The 17,275-nt window shown below is 42.3% G+C and overlaps 1 protein-coding gene across 1 annotated transcript in view; it reads right to left on the reverse strand.

Annotated features, from left to right (window-relative positions):
* POLN (DNA polymerase nu) overlaps positions 1-17,275 on the reverse strand; it is a 160,973-nt gene that overhangs the window by 74,529 nt on the left and 69,169 nt on the right. Inside the window, exon 15 of the mRNA XM_077750518.1 lies at positions 16,893-16,958. Within this exon, the coding sequence (XP_077606644.1) occupies positions 16,893-16,958 (66 nt within the window). The remainder of the gene's footprint in view (positions 1-16,892; positions 16,959-17,275) is intronic.

Genomic DNA, 17,275 nt, shown 5'->3' on the forward strand with positions numbered 1-17,275 from the left:
AGAGTCGAATGCTCAACCGACTGAGCCACCCAGGCGCCCCAAGAGACTCTTAATGATAACAAACTGAAGGCTGATGGAGGGAAGTGGGGGGTAGGCTAGATGGGTGATAGGTACTAAGGAGGGCACTTGTGATGAGCACTGGGTGTTGTATATAAGTGATGAATCACTGAATTTTATTTCTGAAATTGAAATTTAATAGAAAGTAAACCAAAATCGGGGGGGCACCTGGGTGGCTCAGTCGGTTAAGTGTCTGACTCTTGACTTCAGCTCAGGTCATGAACTCACAGTTGGTAGTTTTGAGCCCCATGTTGGGCTCTGCGCTGACAGCATGGAGCCTGGTTGGGATTCTCTCTCTCTGCCCCTCCCCTGCTTGCTCTCTCTTTCTCTCTCTCAAAAAAAAAAAAAAGTAAAAAAAAAAAAATGTGGCATGTATTGCATACAGTGGTACCTGCTCTCAGTATACTCTAATTGCTGATGTCCCAACAAAAAGGAGGTGCGCAGAAAATACCAGAATGCTCCGTTTCCCACCGTGTAGTGATACATGGAGAATGAGGGGACTGTTCCTTTTAAGTAAATAGAAATGGGAAAATACTTAATCCCTAAAACAACTATAGAGATTTAAAAAAAATCTCATTTGGGTTTCAAAAAGTGGTACAGAGTTAGCAATAATTATATGACTTATGAAAATCTTGCTAATAAATATTGATTGTTAAATGATACGATGTGGGAGAGAGAGAGTCATCAGAAGAGCAGAAAAATCACATGCCAACAATGTAAAGACCTTGAATAGAATTATTTCAAATTAGCTACTTTAATATTTATGTAGGTAATGATGAAATAGGGCTTAAATATTATATCAGGAAAGCAAGACTTTTTTTTTAATGTTTATTTTTGAGAAAGAGAGAGACAGAGCACAAGCAGGGGAGGAGCAGAGAGAGAGGGAGATAAGAATCTGAAGCAGGCTTCAGGCTCTGAGCTGTCAGCACAGAGCCCGACGTGGGGCTCAAACTCACGGACCATGAGATCATAACCTGAGCCAAGTCAGACGCTTAACCAACTGAGCCCTGGGAAAGCAAGACTCTTCCCTGGGTGGCACAGTCTGATTTCCTAAGAATCTACCGAGTAACAACATAAGAATGGCCAGTTTGCTGGAAAACAGAATAGAACATTTCCTTTTGGACCAAAAAGATAAGTAATAAATAGGGCTTAACATTTTGTTAGTTCATGCAAAGGGACATTGGTTAAAATAAACTTATCTCATGTAGGAGGTTTAAAATCTGTAATTTTTATTGTGCTGAGACCTAGAAAAAAAACTATGATGCTGTCACTTGTAGAGACACTGGCTATTTGGGCCAGGAGCACTCTCTTTTCTTTTTCCTTAGAAAATGACACTCCGATTTTCATTAGGGCCCCGTACCTTTAGGCCAGCCAGCAAAGACCATCTTGTGGCCACTGTGACTAGTTTAATAAGGGCGGCTTGGGCTTTAGATGCAAAGAGGCGCTTGCTGAGGGCGGCTGAGAAAGACACGCCCTCCTACTTCCAATGGAGAGACACTGTCCATCCCCACTGGGGAGAACAAAGCGGGTGTCACCAAGACTTGCTGGGATGCTGAGGAAGAAAAGTTGGGAGACGGGGGACAGAAGCTGGACCGGCCTGTATAGCTTAGGCTGCCGGATCAAACCTTGCTGAAAGCTAGCTAGCCCTTCATTGGACTTCAAGTCAGGTAAGCTGAGAAATACCCCGATAGTTTAGATCACTTTGAGTCTGATTTTCTGTGGCTTGCCACTCGACATATTTGAATGAATACTTGGATTAGCAATATTTTAATCGTCCAGTGTAGACACTTGGGGAAAAGCGCTCAGTAAGTGCTGTCCCTCTGTTCATGCCCCTCTTACAAGGTGGTATTGGAGGGGAGTAGCCTGCCCTCTCCAGCCAAAGGACAGGAAGGGGACAGCCCAGCAAGACAGAAAACTTTTTTTTGAGAGAGAGAGAGAGTGAGAGAGTGTGCAGCTATGTGCAGGAGGGGCAGAGGGAGAAGGAGAGAGAATCTTAAGCAGGGCAGGGGCCGAGCACAGAGTCAGACACAGAGCTCAGTCTCACAATTGTGACTTCGTGGCCTGAGCTGAAATCAAGAGTCTGACGCTTAACGGACTGAGCCACCAGGTGCCCGGACAGAGAGCTTTCAGGTAATATCCATGCTACTCTAGTCAAATACCACAGAAAAACACCATGGCTGAATTTAGCAAGTAATTTAGCATGAATCCTCCCACTCTTCATACCTGGCCAAGTTCCTCTTAGTATTTTTTTACCCACTGACCCTATCCACATCCCCACTGGCTGTAAATTCCCAGGTGCTCCTGCTGTATTTGGAGCTGAGTTCAGGCTCTCTCCCCTATTTAAGACTGCAATAATCTTAAATAAGCCCTTTCTTGCCTGTTTAACTCTGCTGAGCTTTTCTTTGACCAAATACAACATATCAAAAATTGTGGGATATAGTTAGAACAGTGGGGGTGAGGGAAATTTTATAGCACAAAATATGTATAAAAAGATAAAGTCTTAAAGCAATAATCTAAAATTGCATCTCAAGAGTCCAGCAAAAGAAAAGCAAAATAAACCCAAATTAATCAGAAGAAAGAATAAAAAACAGAAATCAATAAAATTGAAAATAGAGAAAAGCCAATGACACAAATAGCTAGCTCACTGAAAATATCAGTAACACTGACAAAACTCTATCTAGACCAAAAAAGGGGATCACTACAGATCCTGCAGACATTTAAAGGATAAAGGAATGCTATAAACACATGTATGCACATCAATTTCACAACTCAGACAAAATGGACCAATTAAAAAAAATACAACCAACTAAATTTACCCAATATGAAACAAGATAATATTAATAGCCCTGTAAGTATTGGGAAAACTAAACTCATAATTTTAACCCTCCAAAAATAAATCTCCAGGTGCAAATGATTTTATTAGCAAATTCTACCAAATATTTAGAGAATATTTTTTTTTTAATTTTATTTTTAAGTAATCTCTACACCCAATGTGGAGTTCAGACTTACAACCCTGAGATCAAGAGTCATATGCTCTACTGACTGAGCCACAGCCACACATCCCTATTTGAAGAAAAATTAACACAAATTCCACATAATATCTTCCAGGAAATCCAAGAAAAAGAAACATTTCCTACTTCATGAAACTAGTATTATTCAATATCCAAACCACATAAAAACAGATCTATATTTCTCATGAATATACACACAGAAATCCTTTAAAATATTAGTACATATTGGCATTAAAAATAGACACATAGACCAACAGGACAGAACAGAAAGCCCAGAAATAAACCCATGATTACATGGTCAATAAATTTACAACAAAAGAGGCAGGAATATCCTTTGGGGAGAAAACAGTCTCTGATAAATGGTGTTGGGAAAGATACATGCAAAAGAATGAATCTAGAACCACTTATACTACACAAAAAACCTTAACTCAAAACGGATTAAAGACTTGAATGTAAGACTTGAAACTATAAAACTCCTTGAAGAAAACAGAGGCAGTAAGTTCCCTGACATCAGTCTTAGCAGTGATCTGACTCCAAAAGCAAAAATAAACAAGTGAGAGCACATCAAACTAAAAAGCTTCTGCACAGAAAAAAAAAAAAAAAAAAAAGACAACCTACTGAATGGGAAAAAAATTGTAAATAATATATCCTATTTACAAATATATTATTTGTAATATAATATACAATATCCAAAATCTATAAAGAACTCAAACAACTCAATATAGAACACCAAACAGTCTAATTAAAAATGGACCTGAGTAGACATTTTTCCAAAGAAGACACACAGATGGCCAAGAGACCCATGAAAAGACATTCAGCATCCCTCGTCATCAGGGAAATGCAAATCAGAACCCCAATGAGTCATCACCTCACCTGTCAGAATGGCTAAAATAAAAAAAGACAAGAAATAAGATGTCTTGGTGAGGATGTGGAGGAAAAAGGAACCCTCAGGCACTGCTGGTGGGAATGTAAGACGGTGCAGCCACTGTGGGAAACAGTTATGGAGGTTCTTCAAAAAGTTAAAAATACAACTACCCTATTATGCAGTAATCGCAGTACTGGGTACTTGGCCTGAAGAAAACAAAATCACAAATTTGAAAAGACACATGCAGCCCTATGTTCACTGTAGCATTATCTACAGCAGCCAAGATATGGAAGCAGCTTACGTGTTCACTGATGGATGAGTGGATAAAGAAGATATGGTGTGTGTACACAGTGGAATGTTACTGAGCCATAAAAAGAAGGAAATCCTGCCATTTGTGACAACATGGATGGGCCCTGAGGGCATAAGTGAAATAAATCAGACAGGGGAAGACAAATACTCTATGATTTCACTTTATATGGAATTTAAAAAAACAAATGAACAAACAAATCAAAATAAAATAAAACTCACAGATACAGAGAACAGACTGGTGATGAACAGAGTGGGAGGTGGTTGGGGAGGGGATGAAATGGGCGAAGGGGGTCAATCATATGGTGACAGAGGTAATCAGACTCACTACGCTAATCACTTGGTAGTGCATACAAAAACTGAATTATTGGGCGCCTGGGTGGCTCAGTCAGTTGAGCATCTGACTTCAGCTCAGGTCATGACCTCACAGCTCGTGAGTTTGGGCTCCGCATCAGGGCTGTGCTGACAGCTCAGAGCCTGGAACCTGTTTCAGATTTCTCTGTGTGTGTCTCTCTCCCCCTCCTCTAGTCTTGCTCTGTTGCTCTCTCTCTCAAAAATAAATAAACATTGGGGTGCCTGAGTGGCTTAGTCGGTTAAGCGACCGACTTTCGCTTAGGTCATGATCTCGCGGTTCGTGGGTTCGAGCCCTGCGTCGGGCTCTGTGCTGACTGCCAGCTCAGAGCCTGGAGCCTGTTTCAGAGTCTGTGACTCCCTCTCTCTCTGACCCTCCCCTGCTCACGCTGTCTCTCTCTCTCTCTCTCCTGGAAATAAATAAAATATTTAAAAAATAAAAATAAAAAAAAATAAACATTTAAAAAATTAAAAAAAAAAAACCCTGAACTATGCTGTTGTACCCTTGAAACTAATATAATGTTGTATACCAATTTTACCTCAATAAAAAATATATTAGCACATAGAATTAGGCATATATGTAAAAAAATATGATCCAGCAATTGCATTCCTAGGCAATTACCCCAGAGAAATGAAGACTTCAGTTCACACAAAAATCTGTACATTAGGGGCGCCAGGGTGGCTCAGTTGGTTGAGCGACTAACTTCAGCTTCAGGTCATGACCTCAAAGGTCATGAGTTAGAGCCCTGCGGCAGGGTCTGTGCTGACAGCTCCGAGCCTAAAGCCTACTTCAGATTGTGTCTCCCTCTCTCTGCCCTTCCCTGCTCAGGCTCTTTCTCTCTCAAAAATAAACATTAGAAAAGAAATCTGTACATTAATGGGGTTTTTTTGTACATTAATGTTTATGGCAGCTTTATTTACAATAGCAAAAAACTGAAAACAATCCAGATGTCCTTCAGAATTGAATTGTCATTCACACCTAAGAGCTTCAGATGGTGATAAATTGCCCACAGGAAATTTAGTACCTTTTTTCAAAATATCAGACATTTTAAATACACTCATTTGAAAAAATAATGGTTTTCAAAAAATTTTAAGAAGGATCTCCTATAAAATATATTCATTGTTGAAAATATTCTTTTTCCATAAACATTTTTAATGTTTATTTATTTGAGAGAGAGAGAGAGAGAGAGAGAAAACATGCATGAGTAAACATGCAAGGGGCAGAGAAAAAGAATCACAAGCAGGCACAGAGCTCTGTCAGCACAGAGCTAGACTTGGGGCTCAAACCCACAAACCATGAGATCACGACATGAGCCGAAATCAAGAGTCAGCCGCTCAGCTGACCCATTCACCCAAGCATGCCTATATTCACTACTGAAAATATTTTTAAGAAGACTTAAGATATTAAATATTCTTCTCTTGACTAGAAGTCATTTATTGTATTCATCAAAATTCTATAGTATTATGAAAATTACTAGTTTATCAAACACAACTTCCATGTAATTAATATTTACATAATATACAAACTATAGAAGATTTATTTGCCTAATGAATACAAGTTGTAAGAACTAATGCTATATACTTTTACCTAAAATGTTTCCCCCCCAACAACACATGGGCTATATTTAGCACTCAATAACTAAGATTTCAGTGCCCAATTTTGTTCATTACTTCAAAGACATTTTGTGACCACCCATCATCTGGTGGACACTGAGCTCATTTCCGGGATAAAATGTTGAAACAGCTCAAAGAGCATACGGTGGAAGGAAGGCAATGCCTACAGCACGGGAATGAGTGACAGAGGTTAGGCTGAGAACAGTCCGGGAACGCACATCTCTGATGAAACAAACCATCTTTAATTAAGATGATGTGAGAATGGACAACTAGACCAAGGGCACAGAACTGAGACCGGCGCATCAATCCAAACTCCTGCAGGGCAGAGGCGCTGCGCGTCACCCAAAGTCCTTCCAGCAGGCGCAGCACCAGCAGCTGTAACGAGCAGTGTTCCAGGTGGAGGGTAATCGGTCACTACCTCACCTCCTAACCACAGACTCCAGGCGGACAGCCCAGCGTTACACGGCAAACCCCAACACTATTCACAGAGAATTAGAGTATCTTTAGGATCTCCGTGTAAAAAAGGGTTCCTTAAACAAGATACAAAGCATACAAATGAGAGGGGCGCCTGGGGGGCTCAGTCGGTTAAGCGTCTGACTTCGGCTCAGGTCATGATCTCACAGTCCGTGGGTTCGAGCCCCACGTCGGGCTCTGTGCTGACAGCTCAGAGACTGGAGCTGCTTCCGATTCTGTATCTCCCTCTCTCTCTGACCCTCACCTGTCACGCTGTCTCTCTCTCTCTCTCAGAAACAAATAAAACATTAAAAATTTAAAAAAAGTGTACAAATGATAAAGAAGAGACCATAAAGTTGATGACACAAACAGAGAAAACACCTGAGTCAAATTCGTTGACTAAACATAAAACACCAACCACACTCTGAGAGAAGATACTTATGTAAGTGAACAAAACATCAGTACCCGTAATATATAAAGAAATTTTACAAATTAGTAAGAAAAGACAAACTACTAAATTGAAAATGGGCAAAAGAGATAAACAGGCAAGTCACTGAAGAAACCAAAAGAAGCCCAAATATTAAACCACAATCAGATACTAATTCACACACATCAGCCTGGTGAAGAGTAAAACACGTGGAAATACCAAGAGCAGCGGACACCATGGCGCAGAGAGCGCTCCCCCACGCTGCGGGCCAGAGTGTGGGCTTGCGCCCTTCCCCCACCCCCCAGGGCCTGGTGATGTCAGGAGAGTGGCAGCCCGCACCCCTGCGGCCAGGCAACAGGGCTGACGTGCGGGAGAAATCTTTGTGCGTGTTCAGAACGTGCGTCACAGCGCTGCTTTTCTCTCACAGCACTGTTTCTACCTGTGGAAACGTGATCCAGCACATGTATACGAGGAATGCTACATAGTAGCTAAGATAAATGGATGGGCGCTACTTGTGCCAATGTGGATAAATCTCAAAAACGTGTTGAATGAAACAGCAAGCTATGGGAGTACAATATGACACCATTTATACAAAGCTTATATTATATTATTTAAGGATATTTACAGACACACACATACATATACATACATCTATTGTTTAAGTGCATGTGTATGGGTGTGTGTGCAGTGTAGACATCACACTGGACGGCAAACACTAACGTTGGGATAGAAAGGGAAGCCGACTTGAGAAAAGGGCAGGCAGGCGTTTTAAGTGCACCCCATAACATTGAAGTTCTTAGGCTTGAACAACAGACACACAGATGTTCCTTATATTGGCTCCACACCTTTTTCGTAGGGAAAGAGGCATTTAACTGAGCTTTGGGGGCCGTAGGGTATCAAAGAAGGCTTCCTGGTGACATGCACCCTGAGCTGCAGCCAGAAGAGCAGGCAGTGAACAGGCAAAGAAGGTCGGGCTGGAAAGATGTGTTCAGGGACCGAGGGGCAGAAAGGGGATCTAAACGGAGGTAAAAGTAGCCCGAAGGCAAGGGAAAGCAAGAGGGGGTCAAGGAATCACAAATTATATCACAGCATTAACCATAACACAACAAAAGCTTAACTTGTCTCCAACTTGGTTTGATACCAAAAAAGCCACTAAAAGCACGCTAACGCAATACTGGACATATAATGAGAAAAATAAAGAAACTAAGGAGGAAAGACTGACAAAGGAACCAGAATAAATATCACTTGGGTTCTCACATTTCCAAACAATACATTTTAAAACCATAAATTTAAATAACTTTTAACAGCTAACTTGGAAGAAGACTGAAGACTCAGGATATAAAAGAATTCACAAAAATACAACATATAAGGTCAGATAGTTCGAATTACAAAACGCTGATAGATTCTGAGCCAGCACACGAGCAGCGAAATGAGGACACTGACAAAAACTGGCCTTGTCAGTGCAGAAACGTTAGAAGGGACGTCTGAAGCCACGACTGATAAGGAGGTATGAGAAGATGAAGAAATGGTAAGAATGTGACTCCTGGCAAGTGCAGTAAGAACAAAGGTCCTCAGCACCTTCCCAGGAGAAGGCCTTTGTAAAAAATACGACAGGTCCAAGAGAGACACACAAAACCCTAAAGCAGTGGAGTCAAAGGAAGATGAGAATTAAGACAAAATGCCTCATGACCGACCCAGGGCCAGGGCGGAGGGCACAGCGGTGCATGCAGCGTGGGGAGGAGGCCGGGCCTCCTCTGTCAGTACGTGGCAGTCCTGATGATGATCCCAACACATGAGACTTTAGACACTGGAAGAGAGCTCAACTCAAGAGTGGATCACACACCCAGGGTTTCACTCAGTAAATACTTGATACCTACCACGTCCCAGGTACAGAGCCAGGCCTGGGGGAATGTCAACAGAAGAGGTGGAAGAGGTCCCTGTTGCCATGGAACCTATCGTCTAACAGGGTAAACAGAAGTCCCTAGGCAGTTAACACGCCGTGAATGAGCATCATGAGAAGTGCAGGGCCTGTCCAGGAGAACACGACACTGAGGTTCCAGTAAAGCAGGTCCTGATGAGTGAACTGCTCGGTGCCAAGAGAGTACAAGAATGAGGGTCTGAGGTGGATGAAAGTTGGGGCTTGTACTGCCACTCAGGACACACACAGTTGTAAAGAAAGTGCTCCCACCTAACAAGGAAGCTGAGAAACATGATCCATAGAGTCAGGCCTTTCTTAAGCCCGGGAGAGAGATGGATGGTCTGCAGAGAACTGATCGCCGTGTATACATGAGCAAACACCACAGGCTTGGAAACGTTATCCAGAGGGAGTAGAAAACAGCACATGACACTCAGGGGCAGGCATAGCTCCTGCCTCGGCCAGCCTCAGAAAACTCAGAATTCATGGGAAAATAGGTAGGATACTCAGGAATGTCCTTCTTCAGGAGTGGGGAATAATTAGGTGTTGGATGCCTAACAAATCATAAAGGCAAGACCAGAAAGGATCAAACTTTTTCCGGGAAGCTTAACTTGTCCACCATAAGGCGCAGGAATATTTACATACAAAAAAGCAGAAAAAAATGAACTCATAATGAGAATAATCATCTACTGAAACCTACACTTAATGGACACAGATGTGGAAATTACATTACTATAAATATATCCAATATATTGAAAAAAAGTAGAGATATGGATGGCATAAAAAATATCCAAACTGAATTTCTGGAAATAAAAACTGTAATGCTTAATATGAAAAATATACTCACTGAGATTAACAATATATTTGGTATGACAAAAGAAAAGATTATTGAATTATAGGACACAGTAAAAGAAACTACCCAAATTTAAACAGGAAAAAAATCCAAAGTAAAGAAGAAAAATGTTGAGAGTGCTGCTGTGACATGGAAAGAGCCTAAGTGTCCATCAACGGACGAATGGATCAAGATGTGGTTCATCTATACGATGGAATACTACATGGCAATGAGGAAGAATGAAATCTGGCATGTGTAGCAACACGGATGGACCTTGAGGGTGTTATGCTAAGCACAGTAAGTCAGGCAGAGGACAGATACCATATGTTTGCATGTATAGGAGGATTAGAAGGAACTTAACGGAGGACTGTGAGTGAGAAGAAGGGGAAAAAGAGTGGAGGAGAGGGAGGGAAGCAAACCATGAAAGACCCTTGAATGCTGAGAACAAACAGGGCATATGGGGTGGGGGAGGAGGAGGAGGGGGAGATGGGCATGGAGGAGGGCACTTGTGGGGATGAGCACTGGGTGTTATATGGAAACCAACTTGACAATAAACTATTTTTAAAAAAAAAGAAGAGGAAAAATGAGTTTCAGTGAGCTGTGGGGCAAATTCATGTGATCTAAGATTATGTAATTATATGTGGAGTTTACAGAAAAGAAGAGAAAGAACATAAAAGTATGTGAGTACGTAATACCAATGATATTCCAATTTGATTTAAAAAAAGAACACTATGGGGCACCTCGGTGGCTCGGTCAGTTACACGTTCAACTTCCGTTCAGGTCATGATCTCAGTTTGTGAGTTTGAACCCTGCATTGGGCTCTGTGCTGACAGCTCAGAGCCTGGAGCCTGCTTTGGATTCTGTGTCTCCCTCTGCCTCTGCCCCTCCCCTGCTCACACCCTGACTCTCTCTCTCTCAAAAATAAAAAAACATTTAAACACTGTAAATCCATGGATCCAAGAAACTCGACTGAATCCCAGAGAAACATGAACAATTACACCAAGGTACACCATAATTAAATTTCTCAAAACCAGTGATTAAGAGAAAAAGCTAAAAACAACCACAAAACAAGGCACATTATGTATAGAGAAACAAAGACAATGATGATAAACATTTCTTATCAGAAACAATGTGAGAAGAGAGTAAAGGAACATCTTCAGAACACTGAAACAATTTTCAGCTGAGAACTTTATACTTTACACCACACACACACACACACACACACACACACACACACACACACACCTTCAAAAACAAGGGTGAAATAAAGGCATTTTTAGACCTACAAACACTGAAAGGGTTCATCAATAGGTGAACCAACTATAAGAAATGCAGAGTTGATTCAAAATGAGTCAAAGATCGGGGTGCCTGGGTGGCTCAGTCGGTTAGGCATCCGACTTTGGCTCAGATCATGATCTCACGGTTTGTGGGTTCGAGCTCTGCGTCGGGCTCTGTGGTGACCACTAGCTCGGAGCCTGGAGCCTGCTTCAGATTCTGTGTCTCCCTCTCTCTCTGACCCTCCCCTGCTCATGCTGTCTCTATCTCTCTCTCAAAAATAAATAAAATATAAAAAAAAAAATGAGTCCTAGATCTAAATGTGAAACCAGAAACTAAAACTTCTAGAAGCAAACAGGATAAAATCTTGGTGATCTTGGTTTAGGCAAAGATTTTTGAGATGCAACACCGAACTCATGATCCATACAAGAATACACTGAAAAATCAGAGTTTGTTAAAATGTAAAACTTCTGCTCTTCAAAAGACAGTGTCCAAAGACTGAAAAGACAAAGCACAGACTGAAAACAATCTGCAAAGCACATATCTGAGAATGGCCTCATATCTAGAATATATAAAGGACTTTCAAAACTCAATGATAAGAAAATGAACAATCCCTAAAAGACATGCAGATTTGACTAGATGCTTCTTGAACAAGAAAAATGAATGCCAAATAAGCACCTGGGAGACTAGTTAACACCCAGCCAGTGATTAGGGCCAAGCAGTTAAAAACACAATGACACACCACCATTTGGGAATGGCTAAAATCAGGCAGACTGACGGTGTCAAGTGCTGGGAGGCATGTGAAGGCAGCAGCACTCTCACATGGCTGGTGGGAATGGGAAACGGTGCGACCACTTTGGAAAATATCTGGTAGGCGATTTTTTACAAAGTAAAACAGACACCTACCATATGGCCCAGCTGTTCCACTCCTCCGAGAGAAAAGAAACTGTATGTCCACACAAGGCCTGTACATGAGTGTGCATAGTAATGACCCAAACTAGGGAAGATCTTAAAACCGGAAACAGCTCAAATATTGATCAATAGGTGAAAGTACAAATGAACTGGTGCACAGATTAATGAAATACTACTCAGCAATATAAAGGAATGAGCTGCTGAAATACAGAACAACATGGCTTATCTCAAAATAATGCAGAGTGACCAAAAGAAATATAGACCATGTGATTCCACTTATATAAATGTCCAGAAAATGCAAACTAATCTATAGGAACAGAGAGCAAGCCAGCAGTTGCCTGAGGACGTGGATGTCGGGGTGGAAGGAGGAGAAATTACAAAAGGACATGGGGGTGTTTTTAGGGGCCACGGAAACAGTCATCAGATGTGTTAATCGTGATGGTGCTTTCACGGTCATATATACACATCAACAATTATCAAATGGTTTGTAATATGTGAAATTTGTAGTATGCCAATTATACCGAAGTAAAGCTGTGAAAGGATGGAGTTCCAATCCCGGTAAGATAGCATAAGCACACCGCTGCTGAACACAGCTGTAAAACGGGGCAGGGTGCATAGGGCGGCAATCTGGAGATGTGATAAATTAATAGCTGCAGCCAGACTGGAGAAGCAGATCAGAATTTGAAGCCCTACCCAACAGGCAGTAAACTCACCACTTCTTCCTCTTGGTCCCAGACATAGGGCCAGTGGCATGAAGTGAGCAGCAGACTAAGATTATAACAGCCTCCAATCCTGGCTGAGGAGAATGCCAAAGAGCCAGAAATTAACCAGGGAGACTGTGGAGAAGGAGGAGCCTGGGAAAAGGATCACATAGCATCACTTATAAACCACTGGGTTCAGCCTCAAGCTGCACACCTGTAGGTATCATCCTCAACAGTATATCAGAGACTCTGAGAACTGAACCAGCAGATAAACCATGGCTCGATCCCCAGACTGACCCCTGGATGGCCATTATTGGGACTGTGTGAATAGCACTGCAAAGGTCTTAGAAACTGAACACCCACTGAAATCACAGCTCATGGAAAGCAGTTCACAACTTTCAACCTGAATCTGCCCAGGGTGAATGCCTACTAAACAAAAATACGAATCTTGCAATGGGGTTTCTAAACAAGACCAAGACTCATCAGACAGCCTTTAAAATGTCTGGGATACAACCCAAAATTACTGGACATGAAGAAGCAGGAAAATCTCAAATCACGTGTGAAAAGACCATCAAAACACACCAATAACAAGATGATGCAGATGTTGGCATTACCTGACAGGGACTTTAAAGCAGCTATTACAAAACTGTTCTAACACATTTATCATATATATTACTGAGACTGAAGGTAATCAATTCAATCAACTACTCTCAAACAGTTCTTAAATAAACCATAACCTGTTAATGCTTCACCAAAATGTCGAGACATGGGAAAGACAAAAACACTCTAGATTTTCCTATCATCTGAGATAACATGAAGCAGAACACAAAATGGGTGGTGAGGCATTTCAATAGTCAGTAACAATGACTCTCTTACAGGAGTGTGTGAGGGAGAAACTGGCTCTCTAGAAGTGGTGAAAAACAGTTATAATCTGATTTTATTACTCTTACTTTTTTTAAAGTTTTATTTTTATGTAATCTCTACACCCAAAGTGGGGCTCGAAGTCACATCCCTGAGATCAAGAGTCACATGCTCCACCGACTGAGCCAGTCGGGCACCCAAATCTGACTTTTAAAAAAATATTAAGTGTACTCTGTGCATTTTAAACCAAAGACTAGGGACACCTGGGTGGCTCAGTCGGTTAAGTGTCCAACTTCGGCTCAGGTCATGATCTCATGGTTCGTGGGTTTGAGCCCCGCATCGGGCTCTATGCTGATGGCCAGCTCAGGGCCTGGAGCCTGTTTCAGATTCTGTATCTCCCTCTCTCTCTGACCCTCCCCTGTTCGTGCTGTCTCTCTCTCCCAGAAATAAATAAAACATAAAAAATTAAAAAGAAATAAACCAAAGACTAATTCAAGCTCTCACTGCTTTGTGGCACCATCATGGAGCTGCAGCTGGGTTCAGATCCACATGTGGGAAAAAGGAAAGCAAAGAGGTTCCATAAGAGGGGCGCCTGGGTGGCTTAGTCAGTTAAGCATCTGACTTTCTCTTGGGTCATGATCTCGCAGTTCGTGGGTTTGAGCCCCGCATCGGGCTCTGTGCTGACTGCCAGCTCAGAGCCTGGAGCCTGTTTCAGTCTGTGACTCCCTTTCTCTCTGACCCTCCCCTGCTCACGCTGTCTCTCTCTCTCCTAGAAATAAAAACATTATTAAAAAAAAAAAAAGAGGTTCCATAAGAAAACAGAGGTGAGTCTTTAAATAACCATGCAGCTGAGGAAAGCCCTTCTAAAATGACACTTTTCAGTAGAGAGAAGAGTCGCCATACCTAGTGGAGAAAGTACCGCCACCCCCTGTTCATGACAATGTTGAGAGAAAGGCAACCTAGTAATAGCTCTTAAAAGTAAAAATGGTGTCTGGATGGCTCAGTCAGTTAAGCATCTGACTCTCAATTCCAGTTCAGGTCATGATAACATGGTCGTGGGATCAAGCCCCACGTCAGGCTCTGCACTGACAGTATGGAGCCTGCTTGGGATTCTCTTGTCTCCCTCTCTCTGTCCCTTTCCCCTCCTCTCTGTCTCTCTCTTAGAATAAATAAATAAACATTAAAAAAGGTAAAAACGTAGTATCATTTGACCCAGTAATCCCATACCTGATGATCTACCCACAGAAATATTAATGCCAGGATGTGTGTGTATGATGCTTACTGCAGTTTTACTTCTAGAAGGCAAGAACTGGGCATGAGGCGCATGTCACCAGCACAGCAGTGCAGGACACACACTAACAAGAGTGAAACAGGACTTTGTCAGATGGTCTGCAGGGTTTCTACCAGCTATAGCTGAGAGAAAATCAAGAGGTAGAAAAAAGGAAATCCTAATTCTGTAAAATAAGTAATGATAGAGTCACTGTGTGCTTCTGCATATATGTGTATAGTTACACGCGAGTCTATACGAGATTGTACTAGAAGTCTAGAGGGAAATACGGATGTGCATCAGCTAGGTTGCTAGCACAGGCGGCCATGGGCATGAGGGTGGAGGTGGTGCTGGGCTTGGGCATGGTGAGGGCGTGTCTAAGACAAAACAGCCATGTGATGCAGCCCCATACATGTAGATATGTGGGCCCGTGTGCAGGAAGAGAGAAATACCAAACGTTAATGGTGACTGGCGGGGCTGTGATGCTTTGGGTGACGTTTACTTTGTTATTTGTATTTTTATCTGTTTGAATCCTTTAGAATTATCATATATTGTTTGCACACTAAAAAGCCATTTTAAGTATGGCAAATAATGTATATTTAAAATATTAAAGGGCAAAAGAAATTGGAGAAAAATAATTCAGCATTTTATAAAGGTTTGATTTTTACCTGATAAAGAAAATCTCTATACCTCTAGGAAAACATACAACCTCCAGACACATGGGCAAATGGTGTGAACAGACAATTCAGAGAAGAATAATTGCTTTATATCATCAGGCCTCACTTATATGTTAAAGGACTAGGAATTCAAAAATCAAGTCAGGAAATAGTAACCATAATGAAGACTCCTTGGGGTGACAAGGACGTAAGAGACCAAACATTTCACCTGTTGTCTGATGGGACCATAAAACAACTTCGTGCCCTGGGGGGCGTGAAGCCCAGAGAGCGTAGGGCCCTGAGCGGGGCCGCAGCTCCTGTGGGGTGTGAGCCCCCCCAGCCCAGCATGGCCAGCCGCCGTGAGCGCTGTGTATGCACATGTGCGCACGCGTGCGTACACACACACACACACACACACACACAGATACACACACACGTGAAGGCCAGGGCCCAGGACCCAAGGGACAGACAGATTTGTCGCAAAGGGAAAGGGAAGTGCTGTAATGTCCACACTATTTGAATTCCTTTATCATGAACATACACTCCTATGTATATAGATTTTATAATGCACATTTATATGATTAATGTATTTAATTCATATATCTAAATAATTCAAATGTTTAAATCTAAATATAGATTCAGGTCAGTGTTAGTATATGATATTAAGACATCATAAATACAATTAAAAAGTATAAAAGAACAGTGTGGTTTTATTTTGGTAGAAAAACAGTATTTTATCAACATGTATACTTAGCAAAAAGTCAGTAAGAATAGACACCAAATTGTTAACCACCATTCATTCTGTAAGGTGGGGTGGCAGGTGACTTTTATTAGTTTTTTTTTTTTAATTTTTTTAACATTTCTATACTTGAGGAACTCTTCTGCAATGAAAAATTAGTAATAAGTCATCTTTAATTAAAAAACATAAAGCCATTTAAAAAGCTAATTGCTTTGAGTGTTATTAAAGCTCCATCATAAACTCAAGGGTATTTATAGTTTTCATCAGAGATAGTCTTGAACAACAACAAAGAAATGGAGGAGGTCATCAGAGCATCAGATCTTTCAACGCATTTCTGGACATGAGAAGCCACCGTCCCGTATAAAGGAAGGAAGGGGCGTGGGAACGAGGTGCCCCTTTTGCCCTCAGTACTAGCACACATGACTCTCTGGATGGAAAGGACCCCTCACTGACTCAGCCCTTCGTGACAGTGGGGACCATGTGTTCCCCAAGCACAGCAGAGTGAGTAAAGCAGCTGAGTGAGTAAAGCGAGTAAAACACCTCTATCAACATGGGATCCCCTCTCAGAAAGGGAAAGGCACAGGCGAACACACACGTGGGCACAAACGCAGCTCCAGGCCGGGACTGGCGTCTAAGGAGAGCGAACTTACCGGGTGGCTCGCTGAAAGTCTTCCGGTCACCGTTCCAGTCTGATTCCACGTACAGGAGATGGAGCCCTTTATCAGTGAGGAAGAATCAGTTTCAGCTCTGACAACACCACTGAGGTTGAGGCTGACCCCGCAGCCTGTCTGCCTACAGCACACGACAGCACTGCGCGTCCAGAAGTCCTCAGGCCCCCGGCCCCAGACCCCCCACCTGGAGCGTCCCTGGAGGTCAGCAAACTGCTCACCAACAGGAGGCTCTCCCTAACCCTTGCAGAACTGCAACAGGACAGGAGGGTCTCTACGTCCCTGAAAACCCTGTGCATGGGGGACGAGGGCCGTGTGCACGGGGTGGGGGGAGGAGGGCCGTGTGCACGGGGGGGGGGAGGTCC

This window comes from Crocuta crocuta, unplaced genomic scaffold (assembly GCF_008692635.1).
Source record: "Crocuta crocuta isolate KB4526 unplaced genomic scaffold, BGI_CrCroc_1.0 scaffold179, whole genome shotgun sequence".
Lineage (NCBI taxonomy): Eukaryota > Metazoa > Chordata > Mammalia > Carnivora > Hyaenidae > Crocuta > Crocuta crocuta.